Below are 12,500 nucleotides of genomic sequence, written 5' to 3' on the forward strand. Positions count from 1 at the left end.
CATCCCAGAGTCATACAGGACTTGACCATGAGCAGGGGCGGTTGCCAAGGCAACAGGATGAGACCCCCATAGCAGAAGTCAGACCCTAAAGGAATACTAATGGGCTGCAGCTCGGTGCTGAAGGAATCCTGAAGGAAACGATGGTGATCAGACCCGAGGTCTGAACCCTTACGGCCAAACAATACATCAAACAGATCATTTCCTCCTGAATTCACATCAATATCCCGACAGAAGGGGTTGCTGATCACTGCTGATGTACAGTGGGCTCTGGTTCGCTTAAAGAGGCGTGGTCTTTAGTTTGCAGGAGAAGTTCTCCAGTGGATAAGGACCTCTGAGGACCTCTGAGGACCGAGGCGTGTGACCCCTCATCAACCTCTGAAGACCTTCTCTGAGGACTTCTCCTGATGAACGGGTGGTGTCACCGTCTGGGGCTTTGGAGGCTCCTCGCCATCTGCTGAGACCAGCTTATGTTCCTCTAACCTTCTTACAACCTTGAACTTCTCAGCACTCAACCCTGCAGTTTATCACCAGGACTAAACCTTGTTTATCACTCAGGACTAAACCCTGTTTATCACTCGGGACTAAACCCTGTTTATCACTCAGGAGTAAACCCTGTTTATCACTCTGGACTCAACCCTGTTTATCACTCAGGACTAAACCCTGTCTATCACTCAGGACTAAACCCTTCTGTTTATCACCAGGACTAAACCCTGTTTATCACTCTGGACTAAACCCTGTTTATCACTCAGGACTAAACCCTGGTTATCACTCAGGACTAAACCCTGTTTATCACTCGGAACTAAACCCTGTTTATCACAAGGACTAAACCCTGTTTATCACTCAGGACTAAACCCTGTTTATCACAGGACTAAACCCCGTTTATCACTCAGGACTAAACCCTGTTTAACACTCAGGAATAAACCCTTCTGTTTATCACCAGGACTAAACCCTGTTTATCACTCTGGACTAAACCCTGTTTATCACTCAGGACTAAACCCCGTTTATCACTCAGGACTAAACCCTGTTTATCACCAGAACTTAACCCTGTTCATTATCAGGACTAAACCCTGTTTATCATCAGGACTAAACCCTGTTTATCACCAGAACTAAACCCTGTTTATCACTCAGGACTAAACCCTGTTTATCACCAGAACTAAACCCTGTTCATCATCAGGACTAAACCCTGTTTATCATCAGGACTAAACCCTGTTTATCGCCAGAACTAAACCCTGTTTATCGCCAGAACTAAACCCTGTTGATCACCAGAACTAAACCCTGTTTATCACCAGAACTAAACCCTGTTTATCAGTCACCAGAACTAAACCCTGTTTATCACCAGAACTAAACCCTGTTTATCACCAGAACTAAACCCTGTTTATCACTCAGGTCTAACCCTGCTCTGGACGTGAGTGACATGAGACAGGAGTGGAGGAATAGGAGTGACACATTCCAGGAGGAGGAGTGACATGAGGCAGGAGTGGAGGAATAGGAGTGACACATTCCAGGGGGAGGAGTGACAGAGGCAGGAGAGGAGGAATAGGAGTGACACATTCCAGGGGGAGGAGTGACAGAGGCAGGAGAGGAGGAATAGTGACAGGGCGTGGGGGTGACCTGACCCGTGTTGGTGCGGGAGACACTCATTAGTTTAGATAGAATCGTGGAGAACAAATCTTCTGAGACCGTTTTTTCCCTCTTCTCCTCTTCTCCTCTGGGTTTTATGGTGGTTTTATGGCTTTAATCAGAGAATGGTTTCTCCTTTTGCCTCAAGCGGTTCTTAATGAAACGCTGGGATTCAGACGACCTCAGACGTGCAGCCAGGGACAGCGTGTCGGGAACCTTCAAACGGACCGGTTATGTGCAGCTCTGGACTCTCAGCCGTTTGGCGTCAGCCCGTCTGGAGAATCGTTGTGTAGTGGGACTTTGTTTTAGTATCAACTGCAAGATGTAATGGCTGGCAATATGGTAATAGTTCCTAGCCCTACCTCTCTCCCCCCCCCCCCACACACACAACCTATGCAATGTATATATATATATATATATATAAAAATACAAGCATTTAAATCATTCTTCACCCACCCAGTATGGGTTAGCCAGTAGAAAGTTAGATCTGCATAAGGGGTGCTTAGGTTTTCTATTGAACACCACAACTTGACTATGCTCACCGTAGTGTTTCCACCTATTGCCCTGCTGCCTTCAGATCATCTCTCCATGGCCTACAGAGATATTGTCCTCACCTAAAGACATCACCTAAAGACACTTCCTCAACCCACTCCTAAACCAATTCTTCAAAGACCATCAACCTCGCTTTGCTCACCTCTTTGGAACGCCATCACTAAAGGTCTTTATGCAGCAGAGGGATCACAGCGTATTGGTTAATCGAGCACCTGACAGGAAGTGGGCGTGGCTTCTTAACCTCCACTGATGTTCACCTGCCAGACCCCCTACAGGGCTGACAGGAGGCAGGTGGATGAGCAGGTCGTTGATCTCACTAAGAACATCCTGCAGAGAAACGTTCCTGACCGAGCAACAGCCTCTCCACCAATCACAGCCACCGAGCTATTGCCCCTACCCCAATAACAGCTGCCGAGCTACAGCCCCTCCACCCCTAACCCTTATCCCACTGGGGGGTTCTAACCCTAACCCGCTAAGGGTCAAAGACATGTTGGTTTTTCTCTGTGAACCCTTGAGTTCAGGGCTTTGTGGTTTACTTTTAATCTCAACCTCTTCCACTAATACTGGACTGCTGTGGTTCAGTCCTCAGCTCACTACTACTGGACTGCTGTGGTTCAGTCCTCAGCTCACTACTACTGGACTGCTGTGGTTCAGTCCTCAGCTCACCACTACTGGACTGCTATGGTTCAGTCCTCAGCTCACTACTACTGGACTGCTATGGTTCAGTCCTCAGCTCACTACTACTGGACTGCTATGGTTCAGTCCTCAGCTCACTACTACTGGACTGCTGTGGTTCAGTCCTCAGCTCACTACTACTGGACTGCTGTGGTTTCGTCCTCAGCTCACCACTACTGGACTGCTATGGTTCAGTCCTCAGCTCACTACTACTGGACTGCTATGGTTCAGTCCTCAGCTCACTACTACTGGACTGCTATGGTTCAGTCCTCAGCTCACTACTACTGGACTGCTATGGTTCAGTCCTCAGCTCACTACTACTGGACTGCTATGGTTCAGTCCTCAGCTCACTACTACTGGACTGCTGTTGTTCAGTCCTCAGCTCACTACTACTGGCTCCTGTGGTTCAGTCCTCAGCTCACTACTACTGGACTGCTGTGGTTCAGTCCTCAGCTCACTACTACTGGACTGCTGTGGTTCAGTCCTCAGCTCACTACTACTGGACTGCTATGGTTCAGTCCTCAGCTCACTACTACTGGACTGCTATGGTTCAGTCCTCAGCTCACTACTACTGGACTGCTATGGTTCAGTCCTCAGCTCACTACTACTGGACTGCTATGGTTCAGTCCTCAGCTCACTACTACTGGACTGCTGTTGTTCAGTCCTCAGCTCACTACTACTGGACTGCTGTGGTTCAGTCCTCAGCTCACTACTACTGGACTGCTGTGGTTCAGTCCTCAGCTCACTACTACTGGACTGGCTCCTGTGGTTCCAGTCCTCAGCTCCCTGTCCGCCCGCGTCAGTATTGATGCTCTGTTATACTGTACTACTGGACCTATTGCTGCAGTGCAGCTCTACTGTTGTGTCTCTACTGTTGTGTCTCTATTGTGTGTCTCTATTATGTGTCTCTACTGTGTGTCTCTACTGTGTGTCTCTACCCTTGTGTCTCTACTGTGTGTCTCTACTGTTGTGTCTCTGCTGTTGTGTCTCTACGGATATTTCTCAAGCAACCAGTCTCATCAGCAACTCTCCTGGATGGCAAACACTGACCCTAACCCTAACTAACTAACCCTAACCCTAACTTTACTAACAATCTACCGACCCTAACCCTAACTACTAACACTCTACTGACCCTAACCCTACCTCTACTAACACTCTACTAACCCTAACTATTAACACTCTACTGACCCTAACCCTATCTCTACTAACACTATACTCGGGGTTTGACACTAAGGTTTCAAAAGCACTTAACCATCGGGCAAGTAAAGGTCATGTTCGACTTGCCCGAATGTCATGTTCACTTGCCACAATTAAAATCAGAATTGTGAACGGGCCTCTTTTTGCCAGGCACCTGGCCTGGTTTTGGGGAGCTCATGAAACTCATCCTCAGACTGAAGCTGAATGTAAGCTTCCACGCTTGTACGTGTTTAAAAAAACCTATGAATAAACACAATCGCGTTTATACTATAGTAGTGTTGTCATGAATACGGAATTTCCTGACTTCGATACTATGCCTGGAAAAATATTGATAATCTTTACCATTTTCGTTCCAGGGGAAAACAAAGTGAATTGAGTATATCTCCAAAACAGCAAGGGCTAGAATATGTCATCTTGGTGCCAATAGAAAGATGTTGTGCAAGTGAAATATTCAAAACTACTTGGTAAAAGTTAATAAAGCTGGAACTAGGCATAAGTGGAGGAACTTTTCCACCTGAAATAATTATCAGTTGGTCATTATCAGTTGGTAACACTGTTGTACTATGCGACACAAACAGGTAGATATCTTACCATTTTGACACTTGACACCTCTATTTAAAGTTCAGGGCAAATATAATCGAATTACATCAAGCCAAACACTCACAAATACACATATGGTCACTAGATTGCATTGAAGAACATGTGTTCTGATTGAAGGCAATTTACCTTTTTCCTAAGAAACCTTCTCTTAGTCATGGATTGTAAATACCATTTTTAGGTGCAAAATTTGTCCCAGACACTGGAATATTGGTTCATTGTGGTTTTATGAGATCAGATTCAACTTTGTGGACAAAAATCACAAAGGTAAAACTTCATTTTTGGTTGTTAAAAGAAAAGGGGAAGTTTCATCTTAAGTTGTTATTTGCAAGTTTTAGTCCAAGAATGATATGGTTTGGACTGCTGGAATCAGTGGAGGCTAAGCTTTCATATAATATATAGTTTGTGCAGGGCCAATTTCGCTACTGCTGTGCATGTGCACAGTTAAGAAAACCAAAACCGTGTTCCTTGCATTTGCATATGACTTTAAATTAGTCGTTGGTATGCCTTGGTAATTTGCTTCAATAAAAAGTACTTCCAAACCGCACTCCTACATCAAAACTAGATCTGTCTTCTCTACCTAAACCGGTCGCAGCGGCGCTGCACTTGAGATGCTAGCTGTGTTGGCTAACCTTTAGCTAACACCGAGACTAGTGCCGGATCACTGCCAGAGACCGCACTGCGAGTAATTGAAAGGAGGCGGGGGTTATGTTCGCTCTGTAGCGATGCGTGTTTATTAACTCAATGTCCGAGAGAAAAGAAGACAGCCAATGATCAATTATAAATATATCGATTTTGTGTAATTTTGCGGAAAAAAATGGTTGTTCTGCAGTTTTTAAAAACACTTGAATTAATAGTTTTTATATTAAGAAACCTTCAAAAATCCACCTGCCCGTTCGGGCAACCAGAAATCAATCTCAACTTGCCCAAATATTATATTTAGTTGCCCCAGGCAAGCGGGCAACCGTAAGTGTCAACCCCTGATACTGATCCTAACCCTAACTGCTAACACTCTACTGACCCTAACCCTAACTACTAACACTTTACTGACCCTAACCATATCTACTAACACTCTACTGACCCTAACCCTGAGTCTACCAACACTTTACTGACCCTAACCCTACTATCACTCTACTGACCCTAACTCTACTAACACTACTGACCCTAACCATAACTACTAACACACTACTGACCCTAACCCTGAGTCTACCAACACTTTACTGACCCTAACCCTACTATCACTCTACTGACCCTAACTCTACTAACACTACCGACCCTAACCATAACTACTAACAAACTACTGACCCTAACCCTGATTGATTCTGATTAGGACAAGGAGAACCCGGTCATAGAGCGTACACAGAGAGGAGAGACCAGACTAGGAGAACCTCATCATAGAGCGTACACAGAGAGGAGAGACCAGACTAGGAGAGAGACCAGGAGAACCCATCATAGACCGTACACAGAGAGGAGAGACCAGACTAGGAAAGAGACCAGGAGAACCCATCATAGAGTGTACACAGAGAGGAGAGACCAGACTAGGAGAACCTCATCATAGACCGTACAAAGAGAGGAGAGACCAGACTAGGAGAGAGACCAGGAGAACCCATCATAGACCGTACACAGAGAGGAGAGACCAGACTAGGAGTACCTCATCATAGACCGTACACAGAGAGGAGAGACCAGACTAGGAGAGAGACCAGGAGAACCCATCATAGACCGTACACAGAGAGGAGAGACCAGACTAAGAGTACCTCATCATAGACCGTACACGGAGAGACCAGACTAGGAGAAAGACTAGATATAGACCAGGAGTATGCTGCCCATCAGAGGAGAGAGACAAGAGGACAAGAGGTCAGCTCTGTTCCATCCGAGAGGAGAGAGTCTAGAGGGTAAGAGGTCAGCTCCCGGCCATCAGATAATCTGAAATGCTTACTGACCTTACTGCTAACTCTCATAATTAACTGTAAATTAATTCAATCTAATTAATTTTCAGCATTACTTCCTGAATAAACCAGTGAAAACGACAAGCTGGGGGACACCCTAAAAGAAATACTGGATGATGAATAAATTAAGTAGTTAGGCTGAGTTTGGCGACTGCATTAATAGACCTGTAGCCTATCATTCAACATACTAATAAAGTTACAGAAAGAAATCAAGTTACTACTGGACAGGAAACAAGTTACTACTGGACAGGAAACAGCTCAAGTTACTACTGAACAGGAAACAAGTTATTACTGACCAGGAAACAAGTTACAACTTAACAGGAAACAAGTTACTACTGGACAGGAAACAGCTCAAGTTACTACTGAACAGGAAACAAGTTATTACTGACCAGGAAACAAGTTACTACTTAACAGGAAACAAGTTACTACTGGACAGGCAACAAGTTACTACTGAACAGGAAACAAGTTACTACTGACCAGGAAACAAGTTACTACTGACCAGGAAACAAGTTACTACTGGACAGGAAACAAGTTACTACTGGACAGGAAAGAAGTTACTACTGGAGAGGAAACAAGTTACTATGTTCTAGTCAGCAGCAAGACTGCTGACTAGAACGAGAAAGTTTGATCACATCACTCCTACTCTCGCCTCTTTGAACTGGCTACCAATAACTTCCAGATCGGATTTTAAGCTGCTACTGCTAACCTATAAAGCCTCTCATGGACTATCTCAATCCTACCTGAAGGACCTGATCATTCCTTATAGTCCTTCTCGGCCCCTCCGGTCTTTGGGATTTGGCATTCTTTCACTACCGATGGTTAAAAAGAAATCGGCTGGACAGAGAGCGTTTGCCTATCGAGCCCCCTTTCTATGGAATAGGCTGCCAGCGGTGATCAGGGAAGCTGACTCTGTGGAGCTATTCAAAGGAAAGATTAAAACGCACCTCTACAATCTTGTGTTTGGAACATAAGAGTGTGAAAATGACACAGATGCGATGTGAAGACCACTGCGTGTTTGTTTGTGCTTTTGTTAACACACTTACTAAATTAACAGTAGTATATATAATAACGCTGTACCTATATGTAAGGTGCTGCAAAATCGCATGTCAAATCGCATGTTAACAACCCTTTCAGAACCGAGTGTTAACCGGACACCCTCTGAAAATAACGCTGTACCTATGTGTACGTTGGTGCTGTCTCGTGCTGTCTCGAGGTGTAAATCCCGCAGGCGATGGTCGCGGTTACTACAGTTATTAAATTAATAGCAGTATACATTTCCACTATATACTTTTCCGTTCTAATTCACTATTCTGTCTAATCTAGCGTGTTGCGGACTGGACTGGATGCCTAGACTCTCCTCATGGTTAACCAGCCAGCACTTCATCACCAATTTAGTATTATGTGCATGTATTTACCTGTATGTCAATTATGGCACCCATTGCACTCCTGACCGTCCCTGGAAGAAGGGATCCCCTGCTGTGCGTTTCTTCTCAGGATTTCTTCCTTGCTAATTCATATCTATTTTGTGTATATGCATGGATCCATAATAATTAATGTTGTGTGTACTTTCATAACTTAGTTTAAAGTTTAAGTTAAGTGAGGCGGAGGAGCAGCCTCAGCCAGCGGTCCGGTTATAGGATCAGGACCATGGCCAGCTCCTCCAAACTAGCGCACTCCCGTAAGGTATTTAGCTAAGATATAAAGTTGAAGTTCCTTCTATTAAACCAAGTTATGTTTCATATTTAAGTTCCTTCCATTAAACCAAGTTAAATGTTATTTAGTGAATTTCTTTCCAATAAACCAGGCTATAACTGATCTGCTTATTAGCTGAAAACACTGCCTCCCTTCTTTGGTCCCCAAAACACATCAGACATGAACACAAGTTAACTCATAGAGGACCCACTGGTTCAGCAGCCTACCAGCTCAGTGTGGGGAGCAGGTTGTGTATTTGATGTTGTGTTTTTTGAGCATTGTTGTGTAGTTGATGTTGGGTTTTGAAAGCTGGTGTGTATTTAATATCATCATGTTTTGGAGGTAAAGGCATGCTTTTAAGGCTGTTGTGTATTTGATGTGTTGGAGCATGTTGTGTATTTGCTATCATAATGTTGTGTATTAAATATCCGCATATGGTGTATTTAATATCAGCATTTAGAGTACTTTACATTGTGTGTTGTGGAGGAGAAGTCTGGCTCACCCAGGAAAGGGAAGGACAGCTTGGTGTTGTGGAGGTTGAGGTGTTGGAACATGTTGTGTTGTGTTGTTATGTTGTGTGGTTAAGTTGTCGTTCAACACCTCCACCGCTCGGTGTTGTGGAGGTGAAGGTGTGTGTTATTGATGTTGTGTAGTTGATATCATCATGTTGTGTTGTTGTGTTGTGTAGTGTTATGTGTCTGTCTCTTACCCAGGATGAAGTAGGGCAGCTCGGTGTTCTCCAGGTCGTCCACCACCTCCACCGCTCCGGGGAAGTCGTTCCTGACGGAGAAGAGCAGCTTGGGCTCGGAGGCCGACGGGGAGTGCATGATGCTCAGCTCATTCTCGCGGAGGAACGGGAGCGCGGACACGGTCACGCTCTTCACCTTACACTCCATGTCCTCCCTCTGGTCCTCATCCATCCGCTCCGAGCCGAGCGTTCGTCTCGATTCCCCCGCGAAAACCATCCAGGGGAGCGACAGCAGAAACAGAGACAGCAGCATCCCGGACCCCATGTTGATCCGCTCGTCTCCTCACAGAAACGGAAGTCTCGTCTCCCAGCAGCGGAAGTCCCGCCTTCCGCTCAGTTGCTGGGATATTATATTATCTATAACATTATTGATAATATAAATAGTATTTTATATTATTGTGTGTTTTTTATGTATTAGACAGGTATTGCATATTATAATGCATGTTTGTATTCAATATTATTAATATTAATATTAATATGCAATACCTGTCTAATACATAAAAAACACACAATAATATAAAATACTATTTATATTATCAATAATGTTATAGATAATATAATATCCCAATATAATATATATATATATATATTGGGATATTATATTATCTATAACATTATTGATAATATAAATAGTATTTTGTATTATTGTGTGTTTTAGCATCTTGGGCTCAGAGGCCGACGGGGAGTGCATGATGCTCAGCTCATTCTCGCGGAGGAACGGGAGCGCGGACACGGAGCGCGGACACAGATAATATAATATCCCAATATAATATATATATATATATATATATATATATATATATATATATATATATATATATATATATATATATATATATATGTATCTATATATAGAGAGAGAGATATATTATTATATATATATATATATATATATATATACATATATACATATATAGATATAGATATATGTGTACTTTATATGATTAGATATGTGTGTATTTATATGATAATGTATATATGTGTGTATTTTATATGATTATGTATATATGTGTATTTTTTATGATTATGTATATATGTGTGTATTTTATATGATTATGTATACATGTGTGTATTTTACATTATAGTACATGTGTGTATTTATAAGATAGTAGGCTACATGTGTGTATTTATACGATAGTACATGTGTGTATTTATATGCTAGTAGACGTGGAATTGCATTAAAAGGAGTGCCAAAGCAGTATCATTTTCTTTAAACTGCGAGTGTACTACAAAGTCGTTCAGGTGTTTTCTCTCTTTAAGTTTAACACCTGGTGTTACGACATGATCGCTGTTAGTGGCCCCCCCTGCTGTAGGGCTAAGTGTGTGTGTGTGTGTGTGTGTGTGTGTGTGTGTGTGTGTGTGTGTGTGTGTGTGTGTGTGTGTGTGTGTGTGTGTGTGTGGGAGTGTGCGTGTGTGCAATGGCATGTTTGCCTATGTGTGTGTGTGAGTGTGTGTGTGTCTGCGTGTGTGAGTGTGTGTCGGCGTGTGTGTGTGTGTGTGTGTGTGTGGTTGTGTGTGTGTGTGTGTGTGTTTGTGTGTGTGTGTGTGTGTGTGTGTGTGTGTGTGTGTGTGTGTGTGTGTGTGTGTGTGTGTGTGTGTGTGTGTGTGTGTGTGTGTGTGTGTGTGTGTGTGTGTGTGTTTGTGTGGACCATCTGTGTTCTTATTGGTTGTCATTAAGGTTCTTCTTCAGGGTCATCTTGCCAATCAGAACCACATGATTTAATTATGATGTCCTCGTATGCATATCTATATATATACAGTATATGTATGTGAGCAGACGAGAAGTAGAGAGGGGTTACATACACAAGTAGTAATAATAAGGTATATACAGTTCTATCTAGTATATAAGAAGGATAAAGCTATGGTTCTGAGTCCGAGCTCCCAAGAGGCTCTGCTCTGCATCAGGGGGCTGTGGGAGGAGCCTCATGTAGACTTATGAAACACCTTCACCTGTCCACCGGCCCTCTGAGAACATTTACTTCTGAGTCATTTTAGAGCCAGGGAGTCTGTCTCTGCTACGGAGAAACCAACCCCCTATAGTCTGATACCCCTAGGTTAGTCTGATGACTATAGTTTAGTCTGATACCCATAGTTTAGTCTGATGACTCTAGTTTAGTCTGATACCCCTAGTTCATTAGGGGTATCAGACTATGGTATTAATGGGGGTAGTTCATTAATTAATAGGGGTAGTTCATTAGGGGTATCAGACTAACCTATCAGACCTTAGTTTAGTCTGATACCCCTAGTTTAGTTGGACGACTCTAGTTTAGTCTGATACCCGTAGTTTAGTCTGATAACACTAGTTTAGTCTGATGACTCTAGTTTAGTCAGATACCCCTCGTTTAGTCTGATACCCCTAGTTTAGTCTGATACCCCTAGTTTAGTCAAATACCCCTAGTTAAGTCAAATACCCCTAGTTTAGTCTGATGACTCTAGTTTAGTGTCATACCCCTAGTTTAGTCTGATACCACTTGTCATTTATGTGTCTGATGACTCTAGTTTAGTCTGATACCCCTAGTTAATTCTGATGACTCTTGTATAGTCTGACACCCTTAGTTTAGTCTGATGACTCTTGTTTAGTCTGACACCCTTAGTTTAGTCTGATACCCCTAGTTTAGTCTGATACCCCCAGTTTAGACTGATGACTCTATTTTAGTCTCATACCCCTTGTTTAGTCTGATACCACTTGTTGAGTCTGATGACTCTAGTTTAGTCTGATACCCCCAGTTCATGATACCCCTGGTTCAGTCTGATACCCCTAGTTACTGTAAGTCTGATGACTCTAGTTTAGTCTGATACCCCTAGTTCATGATACCCCTGGTTCAGTCTGATACCCCTAGTTACTGTAAGTCTGATGACTCTAGTTTAGTCTGATACCCCCAGTTCATGATACCCCTGGTTCAGTCTGATACCCCTAGTTACTGTAAGTCTGATACCCGTAGTTTAGTCTGATACCAGTAGTTTAGTCTGATGACTCTAGTTACTGTAAATCTGATACCCCTATTCCCATCTGATACCCCTAGTTTAGTCTGGTACCGTACCAGACTAACCTAAAGTCATCAGACTAAACTAGATTCATCAGACTTCAGTACCAGTGGTACCCCTAATTTAGTCTGATGTCTCTAGTTTAGTCTGCTACCCCTAGTTTAGTCTGATACCCCTAGTTTAGCCGGATGACTTTAGATTAGCCTGATACCCTTAGTTTAGTCTGATGACTAGTTTAGTCTGCTACCCCTAGTTTAGTCTAATGACTAGTTTAGTCTAATGACACTAGTTAAGTCTGATACCCCTAGTTAAGTCTGATACCCCTAGTTATGTCTGATCCCCCTAGTTAAGTCTGATAACTCTAGTTTGGTCGGATATAGCTAGTTTAGGTCCAGGTGGTTTTGTGATATGTTGCAATGGAAGGTGTTGAGTCTTTTCTGTTGACAGGAGAGTTAAGTTAGCCAAAGGGACATCAGAATGTGGTGAAT

General features: G+C 43.2%; 1 protein-coding gene across 1 annotated transcript in view; it reads right to left on the reverse strand.

Annotated features, from left to right (window-relative positions):
* Nucleotides 1–9,324, reverse strand: part of astn1 (astrotactin 1) — a 76,621-nt gene extending 67,297 nt beyond the window's left edge. The window contains exon 1 of the mRNA XM_030363331.1: nt 8,989–9,324. Coding sequence (XP_030219191.1) covers nt 8,989–9,292 — 304 coding nt within the window. The 5' untranslated portion in view covers nt 9,293–9,324. The remainder of the gene's footprint in view (nt 1–8,988) is intronic.
* Nucleotides 9,325–12,500: the final 3,176 nt, after the last annotated feature.

Source organism: Gadus morhua, chromosome 8 (assembly GCF_902167405.1).
Source record: "Gadus morhua chromosome 8, gadMor3.0, whole genome shotgun sequence".
NCBI classification, from domain to species: Eukaryota; Metazoa; Chordata; class Actinopteri; order Gadiformes; family Gadidae; genus Gadus; species Gadus morhua.